Consider the following 14992-nt stretch of genomic DNA (forward strand, 5'->3'; position numbering starts at 1 on the left):
CTGTGCTTCCCCCTTCCACCTGTGTGTCTCAAGAAGTCAGGTGAAGAGACAACTGGAGAGACTGAATAGGAATAAGGCTGCAGGTCCAGATCATGTCAGCCCTAGAGTCCTGAAGGCCTGTGCAGAGCAGCTCTGTGGGATTCTGCAGCATCTCTTCAACCTTAGCCTGGCCCAGAAGAAGGTTCCGGTGTTGTGGAAGACCTCCTGTCTTGTTCCGGTACCAAAGAAAACTCACCCATCAGTCCTCAATAACTATAGACCTGTTGCCCTGACATCTCACATCATGAAGGTCCTAGAGAGACTCCTGTTGGCCCACCTGAGTAAGCAAACAATAAACTATCAGGACCCCCTTCAGTTTGCTTATCGCTGTGGAGTTGGAGTTGAAGATGCCATCATACACCTGCTTCAACAAACCCACTGTCATCTGGACAAAGCCAGCAGCACTGTGAGGATCATGTTCTTTGATTTATCCAGTGCATTTAATACAATCCAACCTGATTTGCTTTGTCAGAAACTCCAGAAGACTCAGGTGGAGGCCTCAACAATCTCCTGGATTAAAGACTACCTGACAAACAGACCACAGTTTGTGAGACTGAAGGGTTGTGAGTCTAACCAGGTAGTCAGCAGCACAGGAGCACCACAGGGGACTGTACTCTCACCATTCCTTTTCACTCTGTACACCTCAGACTTCCAGTACAAGACAGACTCCTGTCATCTGCAGAAATACTCGGATGATTCTGCAGTCGTGGGGTGGATCAGAGATGGACAAGAAGATGAGTACAGGAAGGTGGTGGACCGCTTTGTGGCATGGTGTGGAAACAATCATCTCATTTTGAACGTGACTAAAACAAAGGAGATGATTTTAGATTTTAAGAGAAACAGGAATAAGTCAAAAACTATTTCTATCATGGGAGAAGAAGTGGAGGTGGTGGAGGAGTATAAATACCTCGGTGTTCACCTGGACAACAGACTAGAGTGGAGATGCAACCATCTACAAGAAGGGACAGAGCAGACTGTACTTCTTGAGGACGCGTAGGTCCTTTGGTGTTTGCGGCAAGATGCTGCATATCTTCTATAAGTCTGTAGTGGAAGGTGTGATCTCTTCTACCATCATCTGCTGGGGAAGCAGCATCAGAGCCAGGGATTTAAAAAAACTCAACAAGCTGATAAAAAAGGCTGGCTCTGTTCTGGGTACTCCTCTGGAACCTCTGGAGATCATTGTGGAAAGAAGGATTCTTCATAAAATGAAGAACATTATGGAGAACCCTGAGCATCCTCTTCATGAGACTGTCCTACAACAACAGAGTGTCTTCAGTCAGAGGCTTCTTCAGATCTGCTGTAAGACGGAGCGCTACAGGAGATCCTTCCTGCCCACAGCCATCAGCATCTACAACGGCTCTTTGAGGAAACCTTCATAATATGAGCTACAACAACATTTAATTTCCCTTTGGGATTAATAAAGTATTTTTGAATTGAATTGAATTGAATGTCCACGTTTACCCTGTTCCACTATGCATCACTTCACCTTCCTCTCTTCTTACCCTGATGCACCCATCATAATGGAACAAGATAAACCTGGACTTGTCATCATGCCCTGTGCCTACTGTACAAGCCTGTGGGGACAGTGCTATGATCTGGGGTTGCTGAAGTTGGTCGGGGCCAGGATCAGCAACATTATCTGCCCAAAGAATGAGAACTGCCATTCAGGCAGCCTGAAGTTTTCTTTCCTATTAGCACGGGCATATTCAGAGATGACAATACCAGGATTCGGGCTCAAATTGTAAAAAAGTGGTTCAGGGGGCATTGTCACACACGGATTGGCCACCACTGTGTCCAGACCTTAACCCCATTGATAATCTTTGGGATGTGCTGGAGAAGGGTTTACGCAGTGGTCAGGCCCACCCATTACCAAAATAAGATATTGGTGTGAAATTGAATTTAAAACAATGCCACAGTGAATGTGTGCTGTAATCAAACCTAAAGGCATTCCTACGAAAGATTAGAGTCTGGCCAGGCAGTGTTTTTCTCTTACAAATCTCCTTATTGTCAAGAAAAAAATCTAATTTTTTACAGTATGACATACCTTTCCATTTTAAAAAAGCTTGCCTCCAAAGGCTTTTTTTTGTGTTAAAAAGTGGGGTTTAAACTGATTTATCTGCCTTAAAAACAATGGAAAGCAAATAGGGGTTTATTTAATATTAATAACATTTCCGCCAACACACCTAAAAACATATTCGAAATGCATACCCGAATTGAATTAGGTGCAGTTTTTCAACCCTTTGAAACACATACAGAGGCTTGGTCTTACTGTAAAGGTAACACTGTGAATATTTAACCTGAGCAATCAAACTTATTGTAGCAGTAACTCTTTTGTATTTATTGAAGTTGGGACACAAAATGTAAAACTTTTTTCCGTTGTCTCAATTTTTGTTGTTGTTTCTATGTAACTCTACATGGAAGGTTAAAGATATGAACTCAAAAATCAAAACGAGGCTATATCAGTAACAAAATAAAAAGACTATTCTGGAGAGGTTTTTCTGTGGGTATGTCCAAGCACTTTGCAAACTCTGAAAGTCTTCTAGTAATATTAGTATATAAAAGCATGAGCACAAAGTGTTTATTTCTGTGCCCTTGCTGCAAAATTGCACAGAAATAAACACTGTTTATGCTAATGTTTTGAAAAGCCGAGTTTGAGGATGGTTCTACTTGCCCGACATTCTTGTCAAGAATTTCAATGGCTCCACACCCTTGTAAACATCAGAATCTGTGTCAGATCTGATAGGCCAATGCTGTAATTATATGGGACTTGTATCACCTGATATGACACACGGGGGATATGATAAGACCTGGAGAGAGCAAAGTCCGAAGGAATTGACTGAAATAGGGGTCAATCAAAAGAAGAGAAGCTGGCAGCCATTTTGGCTCAATGTTTGGAATTGTTTTAAAATAGTGACATTCTGAAATCTTACTATAGTACTTCTGGCCCCTACATGGACTGTCGCCATCTAAGGGGCTATGAGTTCTAGGTTTTCTGGTTTAAGGAGAAATACATTTTCTATTATTTTCTGTAATTTCCAGCTCACTTTTGTCTATATGTTTTGGGTGGTTTTGCAGTACGGGCTGCAACTCTCAGTGGCAGTTCAGCAGATCTAATCTTATTATGTTTCCTATCTTTGGGATCAAAAAGCATTTTTCTAATGTTTAAATGCTGTTTAAAATGTCCTTTCTGTTATGACGTGACTGGGTGTGGTTGGAATCCCATCTACTTGTTTTTTGCATTCAAGCTGTTTGAGGTAATAGTGACACAGACTATAACCTGTTATAACTATAACAGTATAAATAACACAGGTTTAGTTGCACTTTTATCCAAATCACTAAGAAATAAGAAGGATCTTTGGAAGCTGTAATACATTTGGATTGAACAGGATAGAAAACATTTTCATATTTATATAACTAGGAGTAAATTCAGCTAGTAAATTATTTATTTGAAAATGTTAATTTCAACCATTACATTTATCTGCTAGTACTCAAAAATAGTAGCTTTCATATTATTTATGCTTAAAATATAATCATGGCTGCCTAGCTACCTTTTTCATTTGTTCTCTCCCATCTATGAACCTCTAACGTTTATCTGCTGTCTTAAAAGTGATCTCAGCTACTTTTAATTATACACCCAATAACTTAAAACATTGTCCATGGTTAACATTAACAAGTTACAGTGTGATTATGCAATGGTAACAGATGAAGTTTTAATGCTGTTTTATAAAATATCGACGTAATTGACCTTTGAATACAATAATAAACAGGATGGATGTAGCCATACATTTAGCGCATAATTGCTTAATAAATTAACATGCATAGAATTTAATTAAAATAGCAATGAGTGTTGCAGTTAAAGTTTAGTAACACTGCAGTATTTCATTACTGCAGCCAGCATAAAAATGATCAGTGACACTGCTGTATTATCATTTCTTATTATTACATTTTCTTTTCTCATTTCAGGGAAACATACAGCCACTGAAACAGTTAAAGTAAAGCTGATGTAGATATCGGTTAGCTGTTTTTAAATATTACTCCTGTGGACAAACCCAAGCCAGAGGAAAAAAGTATCTTCCCTAAACTGATGCTGCTAAAGAAAATTTCTAATTATTTTTATTCTATATGTATTTTTTGCAGAAATATAACATTTTGGATGGTAATGGAACATGAGTGGTTTAGGTAGGAGTTGGTCTTTGGAATGGGTTGAGTCATCCGGAAATTCAGCTCCACCTTCTGTCTGTCAGAATCCGTGGTGTGATCTTCCTGCAGCTAACCAATTTTACCACCAGGTGCGGTTTTCAGGGGGTGCTGGAGCTGGACAGGTGCAGCTCATCAGGCTCATCAGCTGGGCAGTATATGAAGAGGCTGCGCCTGCACTTTGTTGCCTGGGCATTTTGCCTTTGCGGTACAGCTGCTGGCCATCCTAGAAATCTGATTTCGTTGTTGAAAGCTAAGTTTGATGTGCTTCACTTCTGTACTGATTTTACCCTGTCCTGACACTTCCAGGTGCATTACTTCTGGATCCGACGGAGTTGACCAGAGACTTGGAGTGAATCAGTTTGAACCGATTCCCGGATTGAACCTTTGGGCTGACTCTTCTGTGAGCCTCCAGCTGAGTGAATCCTGTCCACTCTCCCAGCACTTCCTGTTCGGCACGTCCCGAGCACCACGACGGGTGAAGCTGACCACTCTCTCTCACACCCCAGGATTTCTGACTGTCCTTCCTGGCGGATTCACCCGTGCTTACCTGTAAGCTGCACAATCATTTTTGGTGCGTTTTCTGGAGTCCAGTTTATAACTCTGTTCTTCTCCCGCAGCCAGAGGATTCCACTCCCGTTTCCCGATTCCCAGGATTATTTGCTAAAAATAAATATTTGTCTAAACTTATCAGTCTCTGGTTGTTCTCTGCATGTGGGTCAGGTTGGCAGTCAACATTATGACACTGTCTGTATGCAGAATATTAACAAGGAACATGAGGTCAGGAAGTGATTTTGAAATTCATTTTGCATCCTTTGGATATGTTTGTAATTGTCTTAATGCAATCTGTTTTTCTTGTGATACCAGCTTCAGAATAAAACTAAAATAAACTATTCTTTGCAATGCATCCATATATATACAGGCATTATACATTTTCACATTTTGTCACGTTACAACCACAAACTTCTGTATAATCATACATGATTGCATGAGTCATACATGATTGTGAAGTGGAAGGACGATGATACATGGTGGTAATTTTATTTTAAAATACAAATCTAAAAAGTATATTCTTTATTTGTATTCAGCCCTCTTTGCACTGGTCAGATAACACCTAGGTTAATCTTGTTGGCTCAATGCAAACACTATGTGGGGCTGAACACTTGGCACTGAACACACCATTTCATTTTCACTGAAAAAGAAAACGGTGTCTGATGAGCCGATTAATTCCTAACAAGTCAGGTTTGATAATTCCTAAGGTGGACAAGCTGTAGACAACCATACATGACCATAAATAGCTGCGTAATAGCTGTGTAAAGTTGGGCATCATTGTGGAACGATGGCACAGTTTGAGGACATCGCCAATGAAGGGAGGGAGCATTTTTTTTAGCGATCGTTCTGATCTGCTGGCACATGATGATGCAAGGCTTATCAGTTTATTTCCGAGCTCTGCACAGAATTGTGAATGTTTGATTTTTATTAACTGTAGTACAACGAAAATTTGCAAAACTAAATGCTTGAAATATATGACTCTTTGTCCAATAAGTCTACATAATATACACATTTCTAATATAATAAGAGGTACTTATAGATGTAAGCACATTCTATTTAAGACTGATATGTCATCAAGCTTATCACCAGCCTTTCTCATGGGAATTAAAGCTCCATTGTTATCAACTTCCCTTTTTTGTTAGCAATGTACACTCTAAACACAGGACCATAAAATGATTAAAACTGCTGCAAACTGTGTTGGGAAAGACCACCCAACACCCATCCTCACTTTTATGCATTCTTATGACATACACATGTATCAACAGGAAACGGTTGTTTCCCTTTACATAGTGTTATACACTACCTCAGAGCGTCTTCCCACATAGCCCTCCCTTTCCATAGCAGCACTCCCTGTGTCCTTCTGCTTTAGCGCCTCCCTTTGTCAAGTATCAACAGGCAAACTTTAGAAGTCCACGCCTCTGCATAACTACTCATATGCACATGCTGGTAGCATTTACCATCAGCAGCTCAGATGAGAACTGTGGTATTACTGGTATTATCTCTGTGGAACACATTTTTCTGCATTCTGGATTTGATGAGCCACCATGAAGAGGAAACTCTTTGGCTATAAAATATGTTGCAGTTTTGGATGGGAATTAACCTAAGCTGTTTGAAAGATTAACAAGGAGTGGCTGTTTTTGTTGTTGCTCAACACTTGAGTGTCAGAGGTAAGGTGTCAGATGGTGTGGGAGTGATCATCTCTTGCAGACATCATATCTGTTATTCTAATTTTAACATTGCTGTCTTGGCTGTTCACCATACTCTTCTTTAACCTTTCATGAACCTTTTTATATACTATTTATTGACTTTAAACTTTTGCATCCCAACAAGTTGCCTTCCTTTGTCTTAATAGATCATTTCTCACTTCCAGCAACAATGGACTTGACTTTGTGGCAGTACCAGTTCAGGATTATCATGCTGGGGGACTCCACCGTGGGCAAATCATCCCTGCTGAAGCGCTACACCGAGGACTTGTTCCTGGAGTCCATCAACCAGACAGTGGGTGTTGATTTTTATGTTCACTTCCTGGAGGTGGAGCCAGGAGTCCGGGTCAAACTGCAGTTCTGGGACACAGCTGGGCAGGAGAGGTTCAGGTGAGAATCATATGGCATGTGGTTGAACACCTTTCCATTAGAATTGTTTAGTCCATGGATCCTTTGCAATGTTAGATATATGATTATGCTGAGCAGCCACTTTAGTAGGTACATCATGGCATTACCAGGTTGGAGACCCTTTTTTCCTTCATATCTGCCCTAATTCTTTGACTTGTCCATTCAACAAGGTGATAGAAACAATCCTCTGAGATTTTGGTCCATATTGTCTTGATAGCATCACATAGTTGCGTCCATGAAATCAATCTCCTGTTTCACCACATTCCAAAGATTAAGATCTGGTGCATGTGGAGACCACTGGAGTACAGTAAACTCATTGTCATGTTCGGGAAACCAGTACGAGATGGTTTGAGCTTTGTGACATGGTACAATGTCCTGCTGGAAGAAGCTATCAGAAGATAGGTTCAATGTGGTCAACAAGGGATAGACATGGTCAACAATAATACTCAGGTAGGCAGTGGCGTTTAAGCACTGTCTGGTTGGTACTAAGCCTACAGTGTTCCAAGAAAATATTCACCAAAGTATGACAGCACCACTGGGAATAGTTAATACAAAGCAGATCGGATCCATGCTTTTGATGTTGTTTATACCAAATTCTGAGTACCAGGTAACATTTTTTCCAATCTGTTATTGTTAAATGCTGCTGCTGATTCAAGATGGTATTCTCCTAACCTCTATCGAGGGGTAATTTAAGACATTGTTGCCCTTCTATCATTTCAAATTCAGACTGCCCATTGTCCTTTCTGAAATACTCAGACCAACCCGTGTGGCAACAAGAATCATGCGACCCTTTCTGCCCCATTCTGATGCCCGGTTTCAACTTCAGCAAGTCGTATTTAGCACGTCTAGATGCCTAAATGAATGAAGTTACTGTGTTGGGATTTGCTGATTCCCTGTTGATCTTAGTAAGCAACTGAACAGCTGCACCTAATAAAGTGGTCGGTGAGTTTATATTAAAGTTACACAAAAGCATCAGGTCCTGGTTGTATGACCCTTTAGCTGTTGATGGTTATCTTGAAAACACTGTTCTCATTGTGAACTTCATGCACAAACATTTTGAGTTTATGCAAATACAATGCCCAAATAAACAACTCCGGTCACTTCATGTGCCTCCAAGCTGTCCATCTGTGTTTCCTTTCAGCCATCACCAACTCAGTGTGCAACCTGTATAGAGATGCAGTTGGTGCAATTCTTTCACAAGGCATCCGTTCTCTTCGCTCAACATATTTAATGTAAGAACCAGAGGAAGCCTGTTTCATTCTCCCACTAAATTCATTATTTCTGATGTCCAGCTGAATGAACTGTGACAAATTGCACACTCCCTTTTTCTATTTAACTCAGCTCTGCAGTCCCACCAGTCAGCTAAAAAACAGAGAACAAATTTAGGGTGTTGTTAATAAGATGTGTGGTCAATGAAGTAATAACGTTGCATCAGTTGGAGGATGTCTTACTAAGCCTGTTCTAGAAAGCAGTCAGTGACTCATGGGGGATCTACATACCTGTTGATGGTTAAACACAGTGGCTATCGGTTTCTAACAAAGAGAGAGATTCCTTTTCTACCTGCTTATCTGAAAGAATTTAACTTGTACGACACAGCTCAGTGGAGAAAGGAGGATGAAGGATAATCTGAATTTTGCATTTTGTATTTGAACATTTAAGAGGTTTTTATGTGCTAAAAATCAAACAGCCCTCCCTCATTCACTGTCTTTCCTTTCCCTTCCATCTCACTTCTCTTCTCTTCTCAGATCAGTGACCCGTTCCTATTATCGCAACTCAGTCGGTGGCCTCCTGGTGTTTGACATAACCAACCGGCCATCGTTTGACCATATAAAGAAGTGGCACACTGAGGTGTGTGAGCAAGTTCAGCCACAGAAGGTTCTGTTTGCCTTGGTGGGTCAGAAGATTGATCGGGACGCTCACAAAGAGAGAGCAGTGAGCCATGAAGAGGCCCAGAAACTGGCCGGACAGCTGGGGATGCCCTACGTCGAGGCCTCTGCGAAGACGGGACAAAACGTGAAGGAGTCATTCGAGCTCCTCACTCGTCGGGTCTACCAGGGTCTGTTGAGCGGGGAAATAGAACTACAGGAGGGGTGGGATGGTGTCAAGTGTGTTGCCCCACAAGCACTGCAGTTACAAAGAAAAAGTGTGTCTAAACCCAGCTCACCGACCAAGAAGAAGAACCAGTGCTGCGGGTAAATACAGGACTGACATATAAACTTATGCTACTGTAGGAGTAAAAGTGGCTGTTGGCAAGTTGGATTTATGGTGGCAATGTGATGTGCGACCACCCTAAAAGACATTCAAAATGTGTTTTTGTATCTCTATGGCGTCGAAAGACCTAAATATGTATAATCATGACATAATATTGAAAGCCGCAGTGATTGATTTAGAACATATTACTACTACTAATAAAAAAATGTATTACTTTTACTGACTATATTACCAGCAGTCTAACATTTACACTGCCTTGCAAACATATCCATACCCCTTGATCTTGTTCAAATTTCTCATATTGCCATCACAAACTGCAATCTATTTTAGTAAAATGTAATGCAGAGCATAATTGTGAGCTGAAAGGAAAATATGAAAGACCTAAAAAGTGTGGCATGTATTTGTATTCTAACCTGAGTTTGTAGAACCAGCTTTTCCTGCATTTACAGCTGCACGTATGTACATATTTACTAGTTTTGCACACGGACTGCATTTTTGTCCATTTTTCTCAGCAAAAAAAAACCCAAGCTCAGTCAGATTGGATGGATAATCTTTGTAAACAGCAATTCTCAAAATTCCTTCGAATTCTGAGATTGATTTTGGTCTGGACTTTGACTTGGCCATTCTAATCCATGAATAGGCTTTGATCTAAACCATTGTATTGCTGCTCTGACTGTGTTTGTGCAGTCATTGCTCTGCTGGAAATCAAACCGCCATAAAGTTCTGTTGGGTTTTTATCTGACCAGAGCAGCTTTTCTTTATGTTTACTGTGCCACCTACGTTTCTTCAGGTGAACTGCAAAGGGGACTTCTCATGCCATTTATAATAGCCTTCTTCTGGTTACTCTATTATAAAGTAGAGATTGGTTGTTATAGAGAGCGCGTTATAATTGATATTAAATCTATCTTAAAGTTTGCCCTTGAAAGTTCAATTTTACAAACTTGCATATTATGCAAAGTGCTATTGCTTTTGTACTTTAGGACAGTTTTTATCTCTTCTTTAACATATGCATGGCCCACAGCCTATTGTACTAATGGACCGATGAGGTCATTACTTAACCTCAGTTCAGTGGCAAAAGGTGTACAGGTTAATGTCTTGCGAGTTTCCTTTTTGCATTAAGATATAAAAGATGGTCAAATCTGACTCTGTCACAACCACATTCAATCTAAAACATGGGTTGATATTTCATTTTCTCTTATTTTTTTTGTCATCTGGACTTGTAGTTGACACTGCATAAGTGGTTTCCCACTCTTAGAGGACCCACAAGAAATATTTCAAGGGTAAAGTGTGGTTTAAGCCTCTTTGGGAAACACTATCAATCTAGTAAAAACAGCAAATAAATGTATCTTTGGTGCATGAACACACTAATGCTGTAACTAAAGGGGGATGAAAAGTTGTGGAAAAGCTGCACTGCATACATTTTTCATTGAGAGCTATTTGTTTCCTTCCCGTCACTTGTTCATAGCAGGCAGCTGTTAAGGTACCAAATGTCCCTTTTTAGATAAAAAATCTCACCTTTTCATCTCAGGCATAAATAAATGGTAACAAAAAACAGACTTGTTCTCGGGTGCTGTTGAAATTTAATCAATCTCTTGAGTGCCTCTGGATATTGTTATTTTGAAGAGCTTCGTGACAGGTTTTTCCAGGCAATCAAGGATCATCCAACTGATAAAGTTCCCTTGTTTATGTACACAATGTTTTGGACTTCTTATTTTGTTAAGTCTATTTATTATTCTGTGAACCATAAGAAATCTTTATGGTTCCACCATAGTATATGTATTATGTCATTATGAGCCTTGCACGGGCCATTACTAATCATTCGTCTTTTCTAAGATTCTGATCACATGATAGCCTTAGCAAAAACACCACAGCTTCATCATATTAACACAAAAATTTTAAAATAAATCCATAACATTTATTTCAAACATAAAAGCAGACGTATTCCTTTCGCTGCTAAAATTATATAACATATTGATTACAACTGAATGTCTCTCTTGTACACAAACGTTGAGCTTTCTTTCAACCAGCTGACCAACTGGTTTTGAAACTGTGCCTTTTTAAAACATTGTTGTACCTTGATATCAGAAACCAGCACATATTTATCTTATATCTACTGGGATTCTCGCTCTTAAAGAGCAACAGCCTCCTGACTTTAAAGCATTTTAAAAATTTGAGATAGCTTTAAATAATCTGCTTAAACACATTTATTTCCTCTGTATAGAGAACCGTCAGCTCGATTTAGTTTAACAATATATAACTCACACTTATAATTATTTTGCTGTTTACCAGCAACATTTCTTTATTCAGACACTGAAAATTCAACTGGATACATTTCTTTCATTAATTGTCAGAAAATGCAAAGGGGGAATACAAAGTACAGTGAGTAAAACAGAGGAGTTCTTCCATACTTAACATGTACCTTGGCAAAATATTACAAATGATCATTTTTAGAAGGCTGAAGAGTCAGTAACACTCACAAATACATGCTCAACAGTATCAAAAGCAAAACCAAAGACAGCAATATTCAATACAAAAAAATAATGCAGTCAACGTTTACTGGCAAAAATTTTAAGTTGGAGTTCTGCCCATCTTAGATGAGTGGCAATGAAACAGAACAAAACATGAATACCAATTTTGTGCGATGATTCTTGCAAGACAGTCAAAGGTTAGGGAGACAATAATACAATTTAAATTCATAAGCAAGAAAACCCTCACCAACACCACTTTTACTTCATTACTCAGAAAAAACGAAAGAAAGAAAATATAATACACAGAGTTGGTAAACATTATAGTTTTTTGTGCTACTTTTTGGTTGTCTTGCGAATCAGTGCCATTCTCTGGAACAAAAAAAAACAAACAAAGAAATTAGCCCCGACACACATATGCTTACATGTATAAAGAAAAAGGCCACGTTTTCCAAAATGCACCAAATCCTTTTACTGTTTACCTGTTTGTGAGCCTCTGTGGTACAAGCTTTCTTGAAAGGTCTGATTTCATCTGACCCATAACCCGGGATCCACATGTTCCATTGACGCTCTAGTGGAGAACAATGGAAAAGTCAATCAGCACCCAGGTCTTTAAACAGATAATTAGCAATAGGGATCATTTTTTAGATTTAAAGTCACATCTACCTACTTCTCAAACCTTCAACTACATCTCACTCAGTCTATATGAACAAATACACTCCAAAGGATAAACATTCATCTCATTAAAAAATCTGTTTTCATGTGAATAACTGATGTAGTGTTTGCTTTAAAACTGAACACAGCAGACTTAGAGTGAGATTTTAGCCAGTGATATATTTCTCAAAAAACTATTAAAATGTTCCCTATTTCCAGTGATTTTCAATACAAGTCTGCATTTAAATATAAATACTCGTACATTGTTCGAACATAAATTGAGGGATTTTCACTAAATTGGAATAAAAATGATATAGGCGGCAAATCACCAAGCTTTAAAGTTTTCTGTACAAAAATCTGCAGCACAAATACCCTCAATTCTCAAAATATTAGGTGTTGCACCTCTGTTGAAAAGACACCAGAAACGTACCTAGATGTAACTGAACATCCTTAACCTCCAACGTATTGGATTTGCGATGACGTGTCAGCTGACAAGCTGCTGTCACCACACTTTCTATGAAGTCATCTGCAATCTGAAGCAGCATCTGAAAAGATCCCCACATTATCAAATCTTTTAATAGCATCCGTGAGAGTCAGGTAACATTCTGAAAAGTCCGCACTCAGGCTTTTACTTAAACATTTCCAGGTAACGGGTATGACAACAGCTTTATTTAACAAAAGAAAATAATGTATTTTTTCAAAGCTACTTAAAGAGATACTCTGGATTTTACGTAGTGAGGTCTTGTGAAAATATTTTAAGTAAGTTTGCTTTTTTGTAGTAGACAAATGTATTACACCACAAAACAGTTGCCAGCTTTTATGTCACTATGCTAATGTCACAAGCAGTCAGTTGGATCAGTTTGGCTCATTAGCTGATGATGAGACAAACCGAGTGTAGATGGTTATTACCCAGTGTGTTGACGGTTGTACCTCATAGATATAAACATTGTTTTTTAAAACACGGGCTCTGTCTAGCAAGGAGCATGACACGAGTCAGACAATTTCTTCAGCATTCTGCAAATTCATGGGAATTTGACATTTGTATACTACAGGTAGAGGAAGTCAACAACACAACAGAACATCACATCAAAAACGCAAACTATCCCTTAAAATCAGCACTGAATTTCTGACAGACCTCCTCAACATCTTCATCCAGCTGTTCGTTTGGGTCAATCTCTCTCACTAGGTCTTGTAGCTTCTTCTTACTGAGAACCTGAAGAAAAAAGTAGTATTTACAGTATTCACAAAATGCTCAAGAGTAATGAAATAATGATTCACTTGCTATTCTATAGCACATATATTATATAAGACATAAAATCTGCCTTCAACATGGCTTTGTGTTACTTTGTTTCTTCACAGCTTTCCTTTGTCACATTCCAGCAATAACAATTCATGTCCATGTACATATAATAAATGCATATCTGCTTGTTTTTCATTGGTTTGTTAGTTAAGTACCTTGACAAACCTTCGTTTTATCAAACACAAACAAGAAACCAAAAAGATGACAAAAAGAAGAAAAAAACACCACCAACCTGAGATCCCTCTGGACTGCTCCTGCCTGCAGGACCTGAAGGCAAACCCTTAATTATTGTTGGGTTGCTGTTAGCCATGCTGGTGGCCACAGACAAGCGAGGAGTGAAAACTTTGGTGGCCTATATATATATATATATATATATATATATATATATATATATATATATATATATATATGACTGTGGGAGCCTCTCTAATGGATTACTTCTATGCAATGATTGCCACCTTTAATCTGCAAAAAAAGACAGAAAGAATTATATTAATAAAACAGATGTGGTTTAAGTTAGATTGCATCAAATAACTGATGATGAATAGTGTTAACTAAATAATACTTATTACAAACAGTATTTAAATCCTAGTATGTCTCATGACATCTATTTGCTCGACTGCTCCTTATTTTTGAGTAGCAACATATATTTAGTTTAAGATTTGGAAACGATAGAAAGTAATATAAAATTGTGATAATAATAATATACCAACACTTTTATTGAAATAACTGATCTATACTGGGTTTGTATTTTTTTTTTTTTAAGTTATAACTTTAATCAGTACTACTTTTAGATCTACTTAAAGCTATCCTTAGCTTAGCCGTGAAACAACGCTTTCGGGACAAAATGTGAACCAAGACGCTTAAACAAAACTCATTAAACGATGAAAAGCAAAAACACAACAACTGAGAGCCTAATCGTTTCAATGCAACAACAGAATACATAATATACAGCTAATAACCGATCTGTCTGTGCTAAAAACAAAAGCTACTATCAATCTTTGACGTTAGCTTCAGAGGCTAATATTAGCTGCTAATCTAGCGGTGTAAAATTATGCCCTTTTCACTATAAATGAGCCATAATTTGCAACCTTACCCGGCTAAATGAAGATTATATGCCCATGTTTTATTGCCGTACAACAAATAATTGCGTTAGAAAGAAAAATAAACTCTTAGCTTTAATCCAGACATCCACAAACAAATCAGCGAGGTTTATCAGTACTTCCGCTAAGCTTCGGTCTGTTTCCTGTGTCATCGAGTCGCGTTTGCTCTGTCCCCTGCTGGACATTTTGTGGAACTGCATCAACATCAACTACACGCGCTTCCTCAATGATACGCGGAAGTCATCGTTCTTTGGACCCAGTGAGCAAAACGTACCGTATCTAAAGCACCTTAGCATTTGTGGTGAATTAAGACATGAGAATAACCTTCGAAGAAGAGGGGAAACAAATTGCAGATCCCAG

General features: G+C 38.7%; 2 protein-coding genes across 3 annotated transcripts; one reads left to right on the forward strand and one right to left on the reverse strand.

The window, feature by feature from the left end:
- The first annotated feature begins 6223 nt into the window (after nucleotides 1-6223).
- On the forward strand, nucleotides 6224-9329 carry rab42b (RAB42, member RAS oncogene family). Of its 2 annotated transcripts, none has more exons than XM_047361982.1 (3): nucleotides 6224-6455; nucleotides 6641-6881; nucleotides 8645-9329. In XM_047361982.1, the coding sequence occupies exons 2-3, from the start codon at nucleotides 6664-6666 to the stop codon at nucleotides 9093-9095; spliced, it is 669 nt and encodes a 222-aa protein (XP_047217938.1). In that variant the 5' UTR covers nucleotides 6224-6455; nucleotides 6641-6663; the 3' UTR covers nucleotides 9096-9329. The 2 variants fall into 2 exon arrangements, with proteins under 2 accessions (XP_047217938.1, XP_047217937.1); XM_047361981.1 differs by having other exon boundaries at nucleotides 6659-6881.
- A 2051-nt stretch (nucleotides 9330-11380) lies between these two features.
- Nucleotides 11381-14783, reverse strand: taf12 (TAF12 RNA polymerase II, TATA box binding protein (TBP)-associated factor). The gene is made up of 6 exons (XM_047361983.1): nucleotides 14626-14783; nucleotides 13762-13994; nucleotides 13365-13442; nucleotides 12660-12774; nucleotides 12058-12146; nucleotides 11381-11947 (listed from the first exon to the last, which is right to left on the reverse strand). Exons 2-6 carry the CDS (start codon nucleotides 13837-13839, stop codon nucleotides 11912-11914), a joined length of 396 nt encoding a protein of 131 aa, XP_047217939.1. The 5' UTR covers nucleotides 13840-13994; nucleotides 14626-14783; the 3' UTR covers nucleotides 11381-11911.
- Between the last annotated feature and the right edge of the window lie 209 nt (nucleotides 14784-14992).

Source organism: Girardinichthys multiradiatus, chromosome 3 (assembly GCF_021462225.1).
Source record: "Girardinichthys multiradiatus isolate DD_20200921_A chromosome 3, DD_fGirMul_XY1, whole genome shotgun sequence".
Taxonomy (NCBI): Eukaryota; Metazoa; Chordata; class Actinopteri; order Cyprinodontiformes; family Goodeidae; genus Girardinichthys; species Girardinichthys multiradiatus.

Coding starts and splice junctions, on each gene's coding strand:
- rab42b (XM_047361982.1), top strand. CDS start 6,664: ATGGACTTGACTTTGTGGCAGTACCAGTTCAGGATTATCATGCTGGGG. Junction 6,882..8,644: donor GCTGGGCAGGAGAGGTTCAG/GTGAGAATCATA, acceptor TTCTCTTCTCAG/ATCAGTGACCCGTTCCTATT.
- taf12 (XM_047361983.1), bottom strand. CDS start 13,839: ATGGCTAACAGCAACCCAACAATAATTAAGGGTTTGCCTTCAGGTCCT. Junction 13,443..13,761: donor GCAGTCCAGAGGGATCTCAG/GTTGGTGGTGTT, acceptor TTTTTTCTTCAG/GTTCTCAGTAAGAAGAAGCT. Junction 12,147..12,659: donor GGATGTTCAGTTACATCTAG/GTACGTTTCTGG, acceptor GTTCTCCACTAG/AGCGTCAATGGAACATGTGG.